The sequence below is a fragment of the Phyllopteryx taeniolatus genome, chromosome 12 (assembly GCF_024500385.1).
Source record: "Phyllopteryx taeniolatus isolate TA_2022b chromosome 12, UOR_Ptae_1.2, whole genome shotgun sequence".
Classification (NCBI taxonomy): Eukaryota; Metazoa; Chordata; class Actinopteri; order Syngnathiformes; family Syngnathidae; genus Phyllopteryx; species Phyllopteryx taeniolatus.
The window spans coordinates 7,570,605-7,591,378 of NC_084513.1; the positions used below are offsets into that span (position 1 = coordinate 7,570,605).

General features: G+C 40.8%; 1 protein-coding gene across 36 annotated transcripts in view; it reads left to right on the forward strand.

The window, feature by feature from the left end:
- Positions 1-2,965: 2,965 nt before the first annotated feature.
- The window catches only part of lrrfip1a (leucine rich repeat (in FLII) interacting protein 1a), a 46,021-nt gene continuing 28,212 nt past the window's right edge, over positions 2,966-20,774 (forward strand). For 6 of the 36 annotated variants that reach the window (XM_061793418.1, XM_061793423.1, XM_061793434.1 and 3 more), the window contains exons 1-9: positions 2,976-3,559; positions 11,723-11,809; positions 15,796-15,813; positions 15,906-15,977; positions 17,148-17,189; positions 18,422-18,472; positions 19,262-19,291; positions 20,526-20,588; positions 20,662-20,703. In XM_061793418.1, the coding sequence (XP_061649402.1) occupies positions 3,470-3,559; positions 11,723-11,809; positions 15,796-15,813; positions 15,906-15,977; positions 17,148-17,189; positions 18,422-18,472; positions 19,262-19,291; positions 20,526-20,588; positions 20,662-20,703 (495 nt within the window). In that variant the 5' untranslated portion in view covers positions 2,976-3,469. Of the gene's footprint in view, positions 3,560-11,722; positions 11,810-13,359; positions 13,531-15,795; positions 15,814-15,905; positions 15,978-16,059; positions 16,301-17,147; positions 17,190-18,421; positions 18,473-19,261; positions 19,292-20,525; positions 20,589-20,661; positions 20,704-20,774 lie in introns of those variants that run through there. The other 30 variants (XR_009791253.1, XM_061793452.1, XM_061793439.1 and 27 more) reach the window with 29 other exon arrangements.

The window sequence follows — 20,774 nt, forward strand, 5'->3', positions numbered from 1 at the left end:
TACTGCAACTCGGTACGACTATATTCTACTACCGCTTTTACTACTACTAATAGTTACTACCAGCAGCTATTACTATTACTGCTACTACCTACTAATACTACTACTAATCATACTTTAAATAATCCTACCTACTAATATTTCTAAATTAAAAATATCAATACCACTATAACCTAATACAGCATACTATTACTAATATCACTAATACTACTAATACTTATTAATACTTCTAAAAAAGACAATAGCAATACTAATACTACTACAGTGTACTATTACTAATACTACTAATATCTACCACTATTAATACTACTACCTCCTTCTACTACTACTATGATCTACTATTAATACTTCTACTAATACTGTCGACTATTGTTAACCTACTACTAATTCCTTCTTCTGTTAATACTATGTCTACTACTACATACTACTTCTACTCTGAGAAGTAGTAGTACTTCGTCTATCTGCTACTTACTAGTTCTACTACCTACAACTAATACTTCAACTACTACGACAACTACTCATACCTGTTCTACTACTACTGCTGCTGCTTGTGATACAACTACAATACCTTCTAATACTACTATTAGCCACTACTTTTATTACTACTACAACATGCTGCTACTACCACCTCCACTATTACCAGTAGTACTAGTAGTACTACTGCTACTATGACTCCTACTAGCACTACTGCCTCCACCTTCTACTACTACTGCTGCTACTACTATGACTATAAATGCAGATTACACACTACTACCACTAATACCACCTCCTTCTACTACATACTATTACCTTCTTCTAACTACTACGCCATACTACTACTACTCCAACCACCTAAATGTGTGTGTGCGTGCGCGTGCGTGTGTGTAAAGGCGTGGGTGGAGGAAATCCCCAATATTCATTGGTGGCTGCATGTTTCCCATGACCTCAGTGAGGTTTAAAGCTCCTGTGTGCTCATCTCCTCCATCTTCTGCACTCTTCTTATCTAAACAGAGAGAAGAGAGAAGAGACTGTACCGATACTAAACGTAGCTTCTGGCTACACATATGCACAAATAACTGTCCTGCCCACTGTTCTCGCTATACAATATTATCTCATTATTCTGGCATTTGTTCGTTTTATACCTGTAGTTAGGGCAAGGTTATTTTCCAAGGTTTTATGGCTTGGAATTATGTGAAGTCCTCCAGAACCTTTGTACAAGGTTTTTGCCGCTCGTGTGTTCCATTGTTAGGAGGATGTTGTTCACAAATATCCCTATTTTGGGTTCACCAATTCATACTGTTTACTATTTACAAGTAGGGCCCCTCTCAGTCACTGGCCCTTAGACTCCTCATCACTTTTCTATACCTTACAACTACTAACCCTATCTAGCAGTACTACTACCAATATTTCAATCACAACGACTACGACTAATAAAGAGTATTACTACTACTATTTCGGCAAATACTCCCAGTCCCACCGCCTACTTCTTCTACTAATACTTCTACATACTACATAGTACTACTTCCCATTGCTACTGTGAAGACTACTACGACATATTATTACTATGACTATTACTACTACCACTTACTTCTATCACTACTTTTACCTACTCTTACTACTACAATTAGTACAAGTAGTACCACCATATCCTACTATATATTACTTCCTCATCCTCCTGCTACATACTCCTACTACTATTACTATGACTATTACGACTACCAGTGTTTGGGAGTAAATAGTTACATGCAACAAGATTACATAATTACATTACAACATTCATGAATTTGTAATCCATTATATTACTGGGGGGAAATGTGTAACTATATCATATCACTTCCTCCTTCTAAAGCCGATGCTTGTGATGGTCTTTCTCTGGTCATGTGCCATTATGCTGTATTCTCAAACATGACGTATTTTTTTCCAAATATGACCTTAAAGTGCCACCTTGTGACACAATCTATTAGTTTGTCTGAGATTTTGAAATGGTTAGACTCCTAGTTACACTTCTGAATACATAAAAGAACGTTGGGCCTCATTCACCAAGTGTGCACGCACAGATTTATCAACATGTTCGTACTTGTTTTTGTTTGTACTCTGCAAACAGAGAGAGAGAAAGAGAGAGAGGGAGAGAGAGAGAGAGCTGGGTCAAATGTGAGCAAAATTCCTTGCTATAGAATATTTTGTATTTTTCATAGTTCAAAATAAATGTTAAACATAGACGACATGCACTCGAGTAGAGACATTAGCAGTCATCACTATCTAAAGAATGCAGAGTGTTTATATCGTTTCAGACGATCAGATGTTGACACAAATATGGAATGTTCTACCTCACTTCCTCTTAAAATAATCAGACATGCACCTAAACATGCCACATTGCTCCTAGTCTGTTTAACGTTACTCCTTAACAGGCCTATTTACTACTGTACTGTATGTGTATGTACTTGACTATATTTTATGCAGATCCAAGCATTGCACTTGCACAAAATGGACACTTGAGAGCGACATTGCATTCATATTACTCTCACTGGCTACAACATTTCGGACTCTTCAAGTGTCTGACGTCAGATATGATGAATAATTACGCCTCCATTCGGATAAAAATGGCAACTTTGGATGGACACTGCCTAAGTTAGGATCCCAATTATTGCGGTTTTATCGTACTGCTTCTTTAAGAAGAGCATGTCTTATTTTAGAAGTTGGTGGCGATGATGATCTTTAAAAATAGAAGCGAGTGCTGCGTTCATTTGCCGTGGGAAATATTAAGACAACAGGGACCTTCTATCGCGTAGACTCGTGTACCAATTGTGACTCCAGGTGTCATTGTAGTCAACACGCGTGAAGTATCTCCTGAAATTCAACACGACAAATTAACTTATTTCGAATGTAAACTGCACTAGACAGGAGTGCAAAAGTAAAATAATGACGCAGTATTTTAGCTGCATCACACTGACGTCACTTGATTTACTTTTCCGGCGTACCGTGTTTGGTTGCATGGTGGCGTGTCAAACAATCGACGACGTTGGCGTATTCCCACGTCCCCTGAAGGCAGCGCGCTTGGAGTGACGACATTGAAGTGAAGTTCGACGGCGGAGTTCCACTTTCAACTTCGCAACTCAAGCGCTAGGAATTATTTTATTGCCGTTGTTTCTAAATAATAGCGTAGGTTTAAGTTGTGTTCATTGTCGGGTCGGGTGGTAAACCTCTGGAAAGGAAAGTGCCTTCTCACGTGGGGAAGATGCGGACATTTTAAATGGATATGGTCGCGCGCGAGAGTGGATACCGAACAACAGGAAGACGCGTGAACAACGGATGCGTGACGTTGACACGTTCTTGTTTTATGTCCTCGTCTGAAGTCGACGTGTTGGGCGATTAGTTAAGCCTTACGGAAAGTTCCTCTTTTGTTGGCGTGGGGTGGGCACGCATCGTCGGACCAAGCGCGACCCCCCGGAACCGCGTCGTGTGTATTACGATAAGTCCTCCCGTGGATTCAAACATGGGCACCCAGGGCACGGGACGGAAAAGAAACAGCAACAAGGAGAGATCCACGGCTGAGGACGATGCCTTAAACCTCATAGCCAGAGAGGTGAGTCATATGTGTCAGGCTTGAAAAGAGGGACAAAATTCAAACATTGCATTCATTTCTCCTATTAAGTGAAAAACAACCAATTGTTTGGATTGTCCTAGAAGCTAGTTATGTGTTTAGAGCACCAACCGAGTCACAAAGTCATCTAATATTGGCTCCTGATATGAGTCAGAGCAAACATTCTGGTTGACAGTTATCGCTTATACTTATACGCACGTCAGCGGGATTTGAATTTCATCATGTATTTTCTCATATTAAGTGAAAAACAGCCAATTGCATTGATCGTCCCAAAAGCTAGTTGTCTTTCAAGCCCGAAATAAGTCATCAAACTCTTTTAATATTGTCCTTCTCAGTGAAGAGAATGTGACCCAGACTAATAGGTGAAAAACAACCAATTGGTTTTGAGCATCCCTAAAGTGAGTTTTATGTTGAAGCTTAAAATGAGTGATAAAAATCATCAAGTTCATTATTCGTTTATAAATTGTTTAGAGCATCCCCGAAGCTAGTTGTCTTTCAAGCCCGAAATGAGTGACAGAACTCATTCAGTATTGTCCATTCCACAGCAAAAACCTCCCATGCGATCCAGGCCATTAAGTGACAAACAACAATTTGTTCTGATCATCCCTGAAGCTAGTTGTTATGTTTCAAGCTTAAAATGAGTGGCAAAAACCATCTCGTATTGACCTCGAACACATGCTGGTGTTCTCATTGAGGGAAAAATAAACAAATGTTTTAATCATGCTGAAAGAAAGCTATTTGTACCAAGCTTGAAACTAGCAACAAAAGTCATCTAGTTTTGGCCCAGAACATACAATACATACCATCCGTCCTTCCCTTTTCTGTACCGTTTATCCTCACTGGGGTCACGAGCGTGCTGGAGCCTATCCCAGCAATCTTCGGGCGAGAGGCGGGGTACACGCTGAACTGGTCGCCAACCAATTAATAATAATAAATAATAATAATAATAATAACAATAATTAATAATACATCTGTGCCTAACTATTCAGAAGAATTTTGACTCCCTGGTCGACAGTCATTGTTTCTAGTTCTGCTGGAGTTAGCGGGATATGAGTTACCCGAAAAGCCAATTTATCAATATTAACATTTTATTTACTGCAGAAAGTCATTTTCTCCCTGTCTAAAGACACTTTTACATTTAAAGAAGTCTGCAATATAGAGTAAACTAAATTTCAAATGCAGCTGTGTATCATCCATCCATCCATCCATTTTCTGAGCCGCTTGTCCTCACAAGGGTCGCAGGAGTGCTGGAGCCTATCCCAGCTATCATCGGGCAGGAGGCGGGGTACACCCAGAACTGGTTGCCAGCCAATCGCAGGGCACATATAAACAAACAATCATTCAGACTCTCATTCACACCTACGGGCAATTTTGAGTCTTCAATTAACCTACCATGCATGTTTTTGGGATGTGGGAGGAAACCGGTGTGGCTGGAGAAAACCCACGCAAGCACGGGGAGAACATGCAAACTCCACACAGGTGGGGCCGGGATTTGAATCCCCGGTCCTCAGAACTGTGAGGCATACACTCTAACCAGTCGTACACCGTGCCGCCCAGTTGTGTATCAATTTATACTAAAATGAGCATAACTTTTATCCTGCTTTTTTTTTTAAATATTTTTAAAATGTTGTTTAACATTAAAATAGTTCAATTTGATCTGCAATGTAACAGGAGGGATAGATGTTTATGCAGCTCATTTAAACATGAGCCACCAGTGATGAAATTGATGTTCCTGTTAATAGGAAAAACACATGTAGTAACTTGCACAATTTGCTGGATTACCACAGTAATGCAATGCTGCAGTTGGCACAATTTGCAAGCGGCTGTTTCTAAACGTGCTTAATACAGTTTGGGGCAAGTTGAGGGGTTTTGGCACTGTTATTAGTTTTTATCTTTAATCTGATGAGGTGGATAGTCTCAAGGCATTGAATCAACCGCAGCTGGACTGTCCTGGTTGTCTTAGAAAGTTGCGACAGATTCAATGCCCTGAGAATGAAATGACCTGGATGAATGAGAATATTCACAGGCCTGATGAACAGAATGGCTAGAAATAATCCAGTAAAAAAATATTTCCACAAAGATAATGGCATCGCTGAGGCTATACTACCCACTGGCATGCTTTGAAGAAGTGGGCTATGGCCTGGCAAAATTGGTTAAGCGACCACTCAAGCCAGCTTTTCACAATAATGGCACTGTATATAATAAAAATGAACAGAACGGCTAGAAATAATCTATACTCAAAAATGTCATTGTCTTTGTTTCCCGAGCCAGTTATTCGCAACAACTGCGACCATGCACAAAAGAAACTAACAGAACAATTAGAAATAATCCTTTCTTTGAGTAGTTTTGGGAGTTTTTCTGTCCCGAGAGCAGTAGCAAAGCTTCCATGCTTTTTAAGTGGCAGAGAAGTTAAGTCCCTCACTTGTGACTAACTGGGTGGTGGTCCAACCATCCTGATGAGTTGGCCTGTGCTGCTAAAGTGTTTAAAAATAGCATCCTGAAATGATCAGCTGTCGCAACACCCTGGTTTTAGAGGAGGTTTGTTTGGAAGGGGGTGGGAGTGGAAAGCTATTCTGCTTTCTTGAAAATGTTTGTTCTAGTATTGTAGACCTTAACCCGTGCGTTCATGTTGTTGTCCTTAATAGGGGACACATTATGGGAATTTTTTTAATGGCTGTTGGGTTTCTTAAATGAATTAAACCCTGAGGAAATGTTTTTAGAGGAAAAATGAGTCCACGACAACAGTTTCACCAATTAACATGAACTTTGTCTGAAGTCTGACTGTAATTGAACAGTTTAGAATTAAGCAGCCATTTTAGGGCGAACTCCAGAGTTCCTACTTTTGACAACTGCTGAATTTACCCAAATCAGAATCAGAAGCAGGTATCCTAGAAATATGGGTGACGCTAAATTGCTAATATTTTTATGGCCATGTCACGTAATAGGAGCGGAGCATCCAGTCAAAATTTTATTATAATTTCAATGATTCATTATTAAAAAAGGGCTGCGAGGGTCCATTTTTTCCTTGGAAAGTTAGACAAAATAAGCCCCTCACACTCGTTTCACCAATCAACACAAAATTCAGTGGACAAGTATGTGTCATAACCGAATGAATGCACAGAAAATTCTTGAGGACCTAATAATCACGAAATTAAATGTATTCATTTATTTTTTGTCCTGTTTGGCTGTTAGATCAAGCAGAATGGAAAATCTGTATCCCTTTTATGCTCCACTGTGTCACAGTGGAGCTTTTAAGCTTCCGCTGTGGTATTATAATTGAGGTTTAATGTGAATCATACTTGGTCAGTTGAACAGAACAAAGTTTCTAGAAGGGGGAGAGAAACAAAGACAAAGCACTAATTGTAAACTGGGTGAGAGAAGTAAATCATTACATTATCTACAACAATGAAACATTAAATATGAGTGTTGCATGGGGCTGTAGTGCTACACCCTGTAGCAAGATAGAACAGGACAAGGACAGGAGAAGCAGCATTCAGGACAAGGGTCGTGAACCCGACTGTGCAACTGAAGTGTGGTGGCAGACTGTACAACTGAAGTGTGGTGGCATTAATTATGTGAATTATAAAAGTCTAGAGGACGAGAGTATAAATGAAGGGATACACAAGCGATTTGCATATTCATGAGTTATTTGTCGCAGTAAGTGCGTGATCCCACACCCAGTGAAAGAGTCCTAGGGTTGTATGTCTGCGAATACATGCAAGTGAATTGATACCATTTTACATGCACAAAGACTGACAGAAGTGTCCTGTAATTGCTGTGGCCGCACCATGGCGGCGGAGCACCCCACCCAATCACCGAGGGGCGGGATCAGGCCCAGGGGTCCACCTGAGAGCAGCCTGGCGGACGGGACATGTCCCACACCGAGGGACACAGGGCGGTCCGCCGGCCCCACCGAGGCGCCCCGACAACCGGCCACCCAGTCCCCGACTGGCAGTCATTGGCCCGACCCCATGTATCAGTGCCCCCCCCCCCGAGTGGTGTGGTGCATTAAAATCTGGAGAGGTCAGTGAGCCCAGGGGGTGGGGGCAGGGCTGCCAGGCACTGCTGCCTAACAGCAATATCCCCCCCTCCCCCACCTCCACGACCCACCGCACTCCAGAGATAGGTGTATGTGGTGCATTAAAACATGGGGAAATTTTGGTTTGAAGTTGACATTTTTTGGCAGATTCCCTCAGTAGTATCCCATGGAAAGTTGGAAAAAAAAAATCACCCCTCCATCAGTTTCATTGAGCAACACAAAATTCAGTGGACACATCTATGATAACAGAATGCACGAAAAAGTCTCAAGGGCCCATGCAGGTTTGAAGCTGCCATTTTGTGGGCGGTGGATTCCCTCAGGAGTGTCCCATTGAATAAAAAAAAAATCGCCCCCACACCAGTTCCACTTCTCAACACGAAATTCAGTGGACTTGGTCTTTCAAATTCGGATACATGAGAAAGCCTCAAGGCCATAAAGAAGACCCATAAATGAAATTGAGCAGGAGGTCTACCATTTTGGTTTAAAATAGCCGTTTTGGGTGGATTTATGTGCTCTCACTTTGACAGTCTCTGACGAGGGAGTTTCCCCAAATGACCCCCAATCAGAAGTAGTTATCTTGGACAGATTGGCAACGTTAAATTGCCAATATTTTTTTGACTACGACCTTCTAAAGTGAGCGAAAGCTCGCGTCAAACATAGATCATTTTAAGGATATACTATGAACAAGAGAACCCATTTGCTGCAGCCTGCAGCTTCAATAAATGTTTTTTTTTGTTGTTTTTTTTAATCTGTGGAAAGTGTAAGTCATATGTGTGTAAAACACCCTAACCTACAGGGAAAATGATAGCAGTGTTTTTGGCCTGGGAAAGTCCAATATACTTGAAGAAGTGTGGAAAAATAACACTCCCGCATTTTTTATGTACGCCGCATCAGCTGCTTCACTTTTGAGAACAAATAAACTAAAGGGAGGCTTAAAATGCCAGGTTGTCTGCGCTGTCTCACTGAGGAAGCTCAGCAGCTCACTTTTAAGAGTGTGAAGAGTGGATTACTCTGGAGGGGTTTGGTGGTGAAGATGGGGAAGAGCAGCCATATATAGAGAACAAGCCAAAGAACATCAGTCCTTCATGCAAATCCATCCAGCCATCCATGCAAATACAGCGTGTTAATCATTATTGTGAGGGACAAATAAAGGTCATGTCCACATTAGTCAATAGAAACTGAAACCGTAAGATTCTGTTTTTCAGGACCATATGGCAATGTGCTGTAGGCTACACAGTTCCTGCTGGTCTATTTCCTGACTTGCGTCCACCTCAGCCAGCCAAAACCGTTTCTCCTTAAAAGGACGTGGTCCATTTTGAGTTTACTTCCTCCTAATGACACCATCTTTTCAAATTGTTATCGCAAACTGTTTCCTGTTTATTTGCCCGAGCCGGGTTTCACCCATAGCTTGAGGAAGTGGATGGTGCTCTGTAGGTTCAGGTGTTCTGACATTCCAGTAATAAACTGTGCATATTGGGCCTGACTGTCATCCTGTACACTGCAGGCGGAAGATTACGGGAACATGTAAATTCTCTGATTAAATGAAAGATTCTCAAATAAACAAAAAATACAAAAGGTAAAACTCAATATTCAACAATATTTGCCATTTTAAATGTTTTCTGTTCAGTAAAGTGCAACATATGTGTATTTTTGTGATACCCCTTGTTTTGGCACGGTGTCCGACTGTTCTGAGGACCGGGGATTCAAATCCCGGCCCCGCCTGTGTGGACTTCGCATGTTCTTCCCGTGCCAGCGTGGGTTTTCTCTGGGCACTCCGGTTTCCTCCCACATCCCAAAAACATGCATGGTAGGTTAATTGAAGACTCTAAATTGCCCTTAGGTGTGAATGTGAGTGCGAATGGTTGTTTGTTTATGTGTGCCCTGCGATTGGTTGGCAACCAGTTCAGGGTGTACCCCGCCTCCTGCCCGAAGATAGCTGGGATAGGCTCCAGCACGCCTGTGACCCTTGTGAGGATAAGCGGCTCAGAAAATGGAGGGATGGATGCCCGACCGCCCGCCCCATGTTTTGGGCCACGGAAAATGGCAACATCAGTATTTTGTCTTATTTTTTTTTTAAAGTGCACCATCCATAGTTTGTCTTTTGTTTAGGGAAGTGTGACCTCATTACTTTCTTCTTTTTAGGAAATTGCATACTTCTTTTTAGTAAAGTGTTACTTCAATAGTTTACCTTCTTTTTAGTAAGGTGCAACTTAAGTAGTTTGCCTTCTTTTTTAGGAAAGTGCAGCATCAAGAGTTTGTCTTCTTTTTAGGAAAGTGCAGCATCAATAGTTTGTCTTCTTCATAGGAAAGTTTTAGGAAACAAGGTCAACGTGTGGCCCGAGCCTGGCTGACATGTAAAGTAATCAAAAGAACGTATGTTGATATAGTCTTGCATTGTATTTTCTTGTTGTGACTAGTGAGCTGCTTCCAAATTGTTTATTTTAGTCCTTCTGACCTGATTTAGTCTGCACATTTGCTGATTGCAGGGGTGAAAAGTCCCACAGCTGTTCCCATGTTTTCAGTTTGGTCTTGTTGAACTAGGGTACCTTCACTTCCGTTTCCCAGATTAAACTTCCTTGACGGAAAACATCGTTACAGGACAGTAAATCACTGAATAATGATAAGATTTATTGTATTAAATTGAGGGGGAGTGGCACATGGAATACTATGGATTCATAGTCAGCGTTTCTGTAGATATGTTTTATTTGGTGCTTTTTGTAACTGTAGCCTACTTGAGATCTTGACATGGTCCCAAAATTGTACCTTTGTCTTCATTTGCCCCCTGGAGGAGTCACCCTATTGAAAGTGCCGAATCAGATCCATTTTAGTCGATTTAGGTCAATATAAATAGCTATGATGGAGGCAAAAGAAAATATGCAGTGCCATGTCTTTTGGCCTAGTTAGGTTAATTTTGGCTGCCCTATTACCCCTCCCTAGAAGAGTCACTCTTTTCCCGGTAGTTATGCCATGGAGCTGCTGATAAATGAGGGACGCGTACGGTATATTTCTGTTTATTCTATCAAGCAAGCTTAAAATAGGTGACAAACCAGTATTACAAATAGCCGTAGTAGTAGTTATTGGTTGAGTTAAAACAAGTCACAAACATGTTTTGATATTTTGTGTAATTAGAAAAAAAAGCATGTTTGCTTGGAAAAGCACAAGTTGGGTGGGTACATCCGGGCATAGTCCACTTACAAATGTGAGTTGACGTTCAGAAGAAAGCCACTTTCATCGCCATTTACCGCCTGTCATGACACATATTGTTGTATTGTGTTACATGTGGCACTGCACACCCTACCATTTTCCTTCGTTACTTAAAAGGAGCAACAGTACTTTGCAAATGTGCAGGCTATGCTAGGGACTGCTACCATGGAATGTTACAGTATATCATGTGCTTCTGTGTCTGTTATCAGAAGCTAACACTAATAACGCTAATCTCTGCGTCCGAGTCGACACCACGATGCTTTGTTTAGCTGTGACATGATAGTGGCTGTCATTTCACACTTGCAGGGTGGGCAGGCAACCCAGAAACCAAACTATTTGTATACAAGCAATTAAAAAGCCAATTTTCCATAAAATGTCCTCTTTGAAATGTAAAGCCAGAAAATATACAAAGTATATTTGCAGTTTCTGGTACTTTGTAGTTGTGTGTTCCTGTTGCTTGGTCATGCTGACTGACGTTGAGGAAATGCATTAATGCAATAAAAGGAGGGGTTGCTCTGCCGCTGCCTCGAGGCAAACAAGATGTAGCTACGCACGTCTACCACAATGTTAGAGGAAGGAAACACTTACACATTCTCTGAGGCGCACACACAAGTCACGCTTTGATAGGTCCTTTTAAGGAAAAGGCTCTTCGTTTGACTCATTGCTGAATGGAGCAATGGCCATGTTGTCAAAGCGGGACTATAAATACATCCTTCAATTTTCCGTTTAGTGTTTATAGACGCAATATTAAAGTATGGTTCTGCTGTACTGTAAAGAGATCAATGACAATGGATGACTGGTCACTTTTTTTGTATGAATGTACAAATGTACGAATGTATAAATAAAATGTTCCATTTAAAAAGTCGTCCTTTTTCTTTTTTTTTCCTGTTCCCCTCTTATAGGCTGAGGCCAGACTGGCAGCAAAGAGGGCAGCGAGGGCAGAAGCCAGAGAGATCCGCATGAGGGAACTTGAGAGGCAACAAAAAGAGGTAAACAGAACAAAAATGCAGTTGGCTCGCATAATTGGACCTTTATCTTTTATAAAAGCAAAATGGTAGAGCTTTATGAATTAGAATTAAACAAATTTTAGTAATCATTGCAAGAAGCTAAGAGTAGTGTTTCAATTGTTATTTTTCAAGTTATTGGCAGAAAAACAACAGTGTTAGTAAAAAAGCTTATAGCGACTAACATTTGAATTAGGCTCGATCACGGAGTTCTGTCCATCCATTTTCTATACTGCGTGTCCTCATCAGCGTCATGGGTAATTGGAGCCTATGGCAGTTCACTTTGGGTGAGAGGTGCCGTACACTCCGGACTGATCGCCAGCCAATTGCAGGGCACATATAGACAAACAAACATTCACACTCATATTCACACCAATGGACAATTTAGTCTCTAAGTAACCTAACATGGATGTTTTGAAAATATGGGTGGAAGCTGCAGTACCCGTTGAAAACCCATGTAAGCATAGGAAGAACATATAAACTCAATAAAAGAAGGGCCGAAGCCAAGATTCAAACCCAGACTCTCTTAACTGTGGGGCAGATGCACTAATCACTCAATCCACCGTACTGCCCTATCACAGTCTCATCACAAACAAATCATCGTCAGTCATCATATATATTTAACTCTCGCTAACTGGTTAGGGTTTCGCATCACAGTATGTGGTTAACTTAAGCACAGTATCTATGTATTCATTGTGCAAGTGCTAGGAGAGTGATTTACGTACGCAGGTCTCAATCACGTCAGATTTTTTAAATAGTGTTCCATTTTTAATTTATTATGCTTTAATATGTAGTATGGGAATTAAACATTTGGATGCAAACATCAAGTAAACTTGTCAGTGGCAGTGCTTGTATTTAATGCTATTACGTTTAAAATTCTGCGTACTTATGTTCTTCCCTGCTTGTTTTGGGGTGTTTTTTCCCTCTGGTTTAGTACGTCTGATCTGTACCACAGGGGACTTTTTCTAGCTGTCTATTATTAGTGTGAAGTAATCTCATACATGTAGACAGACCTCTGCCCTCCTCTTGCTACAACTTAACTATAAAGCGTTACCACCCCTAACGTAGCTTAGGCATTACAATGCCGTAAATGTGAGCGCTGCCTTTTTGTGATAGCAAATTCGGCGTGCGTATGTTCTTAATACTGTATGCAGTCTACTCCGGAGCGATATAGTATTCTTGTATTCGGTCAAAGCCCAGGTGCTGAAGTCATATGCACGGGATTACTGACCATTGTTGTTGTGTGTGCGTCTGTCTGTCTGTCTGTGTGTGTGTCCGTTAAATCCTTTAACTCAGTTCTAAAGTAGCTTAGCAGGTTGCTCTCCTTGGTCCAAGCTGCAGTTTTGCACTCAATTCATGTTGTTGACATGAGCAATGGGGCTAACGCATGGCAGCTACTGTCAGGTGTTTGGTAATGGATGCTTTATCAAACATTGAAGACCTGGACACAATGGAGGATGGAGTATTGATTTTCTATTGGATTTAAATTGGTTTCTTGAATCCTGGTGGGAGTTAAATAGCTACGTTCACTTCAGGGTGCAATCTGTCCGATTGGCCATGTTCTTACCTACTGACTGTTGAAGGATGCGGCTTATCCTGGTACCCTGATGTCTACAAAAACGGCCGGGCGTCTCCTTGCAGGGAGGAGACTGAGGGCGGCCCTCACCAGGCGCCCTCGGAGCCCCTCTGTCAAAAAGGTCAGCACGGTGAGTTTGATATGTAGCATACGTACAAACATGATGAAATGATTGTTCAATTTATTCCATGAATGGGCTTATGTGGGCACTTGGCTTTCGAGCTAATTAGTGTCCAGACGCAGATAAGCAATAGTTTTGTCGGAGTTTCTGTCGGGCTTGGTGACCCCGACCCCCAGTCCCAAAATTTGAGAAACTGCTAAATCGTATGGAAAATATAAGACAATAGCAATAAAATAGGAGCACTGAGCGATCAATGGTGAGGTTGGTGTCATTATTTGGGACCAAACACAGCCTTTAACTATCATGACTATTATAAATAGTATCATGACCTAGTAAAACCACAATAAAACTATAGGATTGCTGAAAGACCAACAGTGGGTGCCTGGCCTGCCTGCTGCCCAATTTTGACCCCCATATTATTTTTGTATCGGTAGTGCAACAGTGCAAAAATCTGAGACACTGACCTTCACTACCCAAATGGCTGATTCAGGACAAACACATTCTTGAACTTGCAACTTGTCTACAGTAGCTCATTGGTACAGGCTTGACCTAACAGAACGTGAGCCAGAACATTGGATTCGCAAGGGCAATTGTGCTATCGAGGAGCGTGTTAATGAGGTCGTAAAGGGGGTAAGTGACAAATCTGCTCCCGAAAGCCGGAATTACAAAGCAGTCAATCCATTTATTGGGCAAGCATACAGTACAACAGAGGTAGTACTAGTAAATTTATTTTAAGTGTGGAATCGATGGGACGGAAATGGCAGCAACTTGCAATCTGGAGGGATTTTAGAGGCATGAATGAAACTACAGTGAAATCAAGAGGAAAATATTCTCCATATTCATATTAAAACTTATCAAATAGATCATCATGACTTGAGTTCAATACACGATCTTCAGCTTGGAATGGAAAAAGTGGCTTAGCGTAGCTTAACATTGGCGATCGGCCTTGGCCCTGCCACAGTAAGCTTTCATGAGGAGAGACCTCATGGGTCCTGGCTATAAACCATCAGTAACAAATTGACTTTTTTACACAGAGATCATGCCAAGCTAGCCCATGGCATGAGTTTTTATACAAAACTCAGTGATAGCAGAATATTGTGGCATCCCAGATTCAAAGTATTCTGATGTTTAACAAAGTAGAAAGTGTGTCGTAAAGGGACTTTGCTTTCCACACAACAGTGAGTGGCGAGTGTGAAACTTCACACCCCGTCTCAGGGCTATTACAGCTGTGACACCACCCCTAAATATTGGGGAATATTGGCAGAAAAAAATCTGTGCTGTATGGAACAAGAGCAAGGCAGGAAAAAAAATCACAACATGAGAACAAAGTTTATGAGTACTATAAACATAATTTTGTGAGGGGTAAAAAAGTGTAACAATAAGAAGGGAAAAGTCTGATGCTTTTCCATACGTTGGAACCTCGATAGAACGGACGAATAGGGGCGGGCGGGTCCTCTGATAGAGCCGATTGTCCGTTACATTGAAGCACTTTTTTAGAGGCCTTATGCACCTATGTCTGTTATGTTGAAGCAGTTTTTTTTTTTTTGAGGCCATATATTACTGTGCAGTACAAAACTATTGTTTTGTAAGTTTTATTCATGACCTAAAAAGCCCAGTACAGTACAAAGTTAGTGTAAATAAAGTGCCACGAGAAAGTATTCACCCCCCTTCACGTTTTCCACATTTTGGGCGGCTATGGCTCAGTTGGTAGAGCGGGTCATCCAGTGACCGCAGGGTCGCCAGTTCAAATCTGAGCTCCAACTGTCCGCATGTCGAAGTGTCCTTGGGCAAGACGCCGAACCGTAATTGCTCCCAGACCTGGATCGCAGCATCACCGAGATCCGTAAACGGCAGTAGTGCACCTGAGTGGCATTGGATGTACCAATGCTCAGAAGTCTTCACTTGGATTCAGGTCTCGCATACGGGCAAGTCAATCGATGCACAACTGAATTACTCATGAAGCAGGGCTTTGTCCAGCAGTGATCCAGTTCGGGCACTAAGGGCGCAAAGGGAGTCCTTGGTTTGCGTCAAGGTTCCTTTCCTACGGTGGTGACGGGAATTTGTATTTAAGTCAGGATCTCCATCTCCCGTTTTCTTTTTGTTCAGTGAGTTTTTTGATGTTCCCGACTGGAATCTGAACATCAGCTTTTATCTGTTGATGGCTGCTGCTGATTCATTTTTCCGACTGGGTTTCTTTAGCGTATTTCTGTTTCCATTCTTTTTGACATGTTCTAATCTCTCTCTCCTCTCCCTCCAATTGCTGGTGGTGTGTAGATCTTTCAGGTGCAGAAGGTATGCTTCTTACTTCAAAGCGTGTGCTTCAAGCAAGTAAATATTGGGAATGATTTAACTTTTTGTTTTTGTTTTGTTTTTTGTTTTTTTAGAAATATTACGGCTTGAATTCCAAATCAGATGACAGATCAGACAGCAAATGGGGAGATATTGAGCAATGGATGGTACCATTTTTGTACTGTGATGGCACTGCCTTTTCACTAGCTTCTATGCATGTTTACATCCATACTTGTTTTGAGTTGTAATTTGGGTGTGTGGCATTTACAGTCTGGATTTTTTCATTGTTTTGTTCACCCCTTTACAGGATAACAGATCGTAATAAATCAAAGCTTGATCCTCTGTAAAAATCCTCTTAACGGAGCAGGGTTGACTATTTGGCTTCCAGTCAGCATGACCATCTGCCCTCTTGGTGTGAACTGCATGGGATTTGCTGTGTCTAATATCTCATGGAATGACTTGGTTTAAATTTCACCAGGAAAGTTTAAAGGTAGTGTGTTGATTGTTTGATGTGAACAATTACTAACCATGACTAAAGCAATGTAACCTTTTTGTAATGAGATCACCAATATACAGTGCTTAACACATTTATTTGACCATGTATCACAGACAGCTTCTGGCAAGTTTTAAAGTTCTTGTAAAGTCAAAATTGTCTTTTGAATTTTACACATCATGGAATGAGTGTCCTTAACAACATTGAATCATTTGAATGATTAAAGAAAAAATCTATTATATAAATTGAAGCTTCAAAATCATGCGGCCACCCCAGTGGACTTTGCAATGGGAAGATGTCTATGGGGCTTATGGGTATAGCTAGCTAGCAAACTGTACGTTGCAGTTGCGCCAACTACTGCTGCAAACGACGGCTCTCAAGTTCTTATAAAGTGAGAGAGGGTGATGCTGGACCCCAAGTCCGTAACTGGTCCCGTGTTTTAGCCACGTCCCAAAAAATTGGGAAAACTGAATTGGTGAAAAACTGCTTAACACGATAGTTCCACAACTGAGTACTGCATTGTTCTCAGTCTTTGTACAGTTCCAGCAGTTAGAAACTGTATCAGGAATGTTTAATAAAAGAATGTCGAGTGTTTGATGTGAGCAATTACAAACCTTTATTAAAGCAACGGGAACCTTTGGGATTATTTCAACACCATATTGTGGTTAACAAATGTCTTAAACACCGTTTCACAAAGAGACCGTCTAGCATCATGAAGTGCTTTAATGTGAACTCTTTCAAATCTACCTCCATCTTCTGTGTGTGACCTGCGTCTTTGTCGTGTCTCCTTCACTCTGCATCTCCTTTTCCCTTCACCCCCCCCTGCCTTCCTCCCACCATGCAGGAGGACAGTGAGCGATACTCACGCCCCTCGCAGACACACATGGTTTGTATCCCTCCCTCTTGTTTCCATCTCAGCATTCATAAATATATCCAGTCTTTTGCTATCCTTTATGTTAATGCTACTAAAATGTGTTGGTTTTACCAAAATGGCAAAATATTTGGTACTGTATGGAAAAAAATGTGTACCCACACACAGTGGGTACGGAAAGTATTCATACTCCCTAAAACTTTTCACTGTTATATTGCAGCCATTTGCTAAAATCATTTAAGGTCTTCTTTTTTTTCCTCATTCATGTACACACAGCACCCCTATTGACAGAAAAAAAATGAAATATCACAGCCATAAGTATTCAGACCCTTTAGTCAATATTTAGTAGAAGCATCCTTTTGAACTAATACAGCTATGAGTCTTTTTGGGAATGATGCAACAAGTTTTTCACACCTGGATTTGGGGATCCTCTGCCTTGCATATCCTCTCCAGTTCTGTCAGGTTGGATGGTGGACGTTGGTGGACAGCCATTTTCAGGTCTCTCCAGAGATGCTCAATTGGGTTTAAGTCAGGCCTCTGGTTGGGCCATTCAAGAACAGTCACAGAGTTGTTTTGAAGCCACTGCTTTGTTATTTTAGCTGTGTGCTTAGGGTCATTGTCTTGTTGGAAGGTGAACCTTCGGCCCAGTCTGAGGTCCTGAGCACTCTGGAGAAGGTTGTCGTCCAGGATATCCGTGTACATGCACTGTGAGCTGTAAGGTCTTATATAGACAGGGGTGTGGCTTTCTTAATAAAGTCCAATCAGTATAATCAAACACAGCTGGACTTCACTGAAGGTGTAGAACCATCTCAAGGATGATCAGAAGAAATGGACAGCACCTGAGTTAAATATATGAGTGTCACAGCAAAGGGTCTGAATATTTATGGCTGTGTGATATTTAAGTTTTTAGTTTTTTAATAAATCTGCAAACATTTGGACAAATCTGATTTTTTTCTGTAAATATGGGGTGCTGTGTGTACATTAATGAGAAAAAAATGAACTTAAATGATTTTAGCAAATGGCTGCAATATAACAGAGTGAAAAATTTAAGGGGGTCTGAATACTTTCTGTACCCACTGTATGTATACATATATATATGCACACACACACAAATGTTACATCCTGTATCCTCATCTCCAGAAAGAAGCAAAAATATGAAACCTCCTGTCTCGAGATGGCTTCCCATGTTTATCGAGAACAATTTCTCGATCCTAACTTTCTTAAAATCTGTCTTCTTTCTCACACAGCTTTCTGATGACGACGAGCGGATGTCGGTGGGAAGCCGTGGCAGCGTGAGGGTCAGTATCAAAACGCTTTTAACACTTCTAAAGTCAGTTTAGACTTATTTTCCTGTTTCAGTGTGAATGGTCAGGATTTTTGATTTCAAAAGGCAAAAAAATAATTCTCTTGAAATGCTGCACAAACCTGTTTCACTGACATGACATAATAAAGGAAAATTGACTTTTTAAATGCTTGGATACAAACGGTTGGGTTTCTGGAGTAACTACCCACTTTACGTATGCGTTTTATGAACTGCCCGTTTCCGAAAATGTGTCTGTGAGCAAGCTGTTCTGAATTTTGACGGATTGTGACATACAGTAGCAGTTCGGCAGCTCAGCTGTGGACGAAGACCTGCCATTGCAATGACACACATTATCATGTCATCTGCACACTATTTGAATGTATCTAATTTGCAGGCTTGGTGATAAAATGCTGCCTCCATCTTTATGGTGGCTCATGTGCACCTTTTTTTTTTTTTTTTAAGACTATGGGATCAAGTAAGTTAACAAGTAGCTCCACTGCTACTCATCAGGATAATGTTGATAACCGGAGTAGAAGATGGTGGGGTAAGCAGCAGCTCATTTGCATGAGACTGAACCACCCCTCAAAACAGACTGATTTCAGTGAGGCTCTAAAAATCAGTGAAACGTAATTCTTGTAATTCGTGATTCTTGAGGTATTTTTTACCAAGGCACGTCACAGACATGTTATTAAGAAATCTGGGAACTGTTTTCAATTATAGGAAAACGTTTCTTTTTGAAGGAGAGTCTGGCACAGAAGTTGATGTTTTTGTATCTCTTGTACAGTCCGATCTTGACGCCGTTTATGGTGCAGGGGTAAGCCTGATACTGTGGAATGGAGAGGTTTCAATAACATTATAATTGTGTGTGTTGTGCTTTGTGTTTTTCTTTTCTGGCTGTCCTGGCTGGCTGTAAAATTTATTTTGAGCTTAGTATATAAGTCCAAAACCGGTTTATAGTGACATTTGTGCTATCTACTAAGAAAATACTGAGTGTCATGCTGCTCTTTTGCACTATATTAACACCCTGTGACCCAATTGTCTTGATTCTGATTGTGGCTATCTCACATTTGGCAACCTTGTGGTTTTCTGTGTTTTGTTTTTTTTAGCCATTATTTTGGTTGTTTAACCCAATGTTTCCCAACCCGTATTGATTCAAGGCACTCATTTTACATTATAAATCTCTAACAGCAAACCACCATTAGAAAATATGACAAAAAAGGAGGATTACTGAAATAATAATAATAACCTCAGGAACTGTTTCAGTCAGAAGTTTGGCCTATTTAATTGAACACAAAGCTGATTGTATGACTATCAGGTTTATTGTACCTTCTGCCATCTAATAGAAGAGCATTTAATTGTTCTTCCTGTCACTATACGCCACTGACATAGATGGACAAAGATAAATTCATAATTAGTCCTTTGGTAATTGGGAATCACTGGTTTAATCCTAATATTAGGGATGAAAATCGAAAACCTGTTTTTGTTCCGGTTCTCAGGAATCGGATTCCTAGTCATCATTTGTTTGCTTGCCTCAAAATGCTGCTTATCGATTCCTCTTACGTCGAAAATGAGTAATGACGTCACACGCAACAAGTGTATTTTAGTTCTGAACTTTAACTACATGGCATCAAGGCATAAGCAGCCTAAAGTTTGGCCATATTTCACACGAAAAGATGGTACTGGGGTGACCTGCTACACTTCAAAGGGGGAATACTTCCAATATGCAGAGAAGAAACATCTTTTGTATTATCATATTAATGATAATGATGTTAACTATCATCTAATTTGTATGGTTTTTTTTCATTTCCTTACCCAATGAGAATCAATGAGAATTGAGAGGGATTCGGAATTGCTAAATCCTTATCAATTCCCATACCTACCTGTTATTGTTTCATCTTTGTCCATAGGTCAGTGTGACCTGATGTGTGTGGGTTTCTGGATCTTAACATGTTGTGCTGGGAAAATAACCTGCAATAGCATGATAATATATTTGTTCATGAACAGTGTCTCATCCTTACACTGATATCATTCTTTCTGTCATTTTTAAGGGCTCATCCTTGCTTTTGCATAAATCCAAGAAAAAGAAGAAACATAAGCACAAAGAGAAGGATGTATGTAAAAGCCAAATGATTGTGGCTTGAATAATCTACGAGGAAAAATCACTTTCGTATTTGTCCTTTGCAGAGGAATGGCCATGATGATGAGTACAGTGTTCTATCCAACCGGGTTAGTAGCTGTTTGTCAAACTTATGCTTAACGTAAACATGTCAACAACACCATTGTTCGCAGTGGAGTTT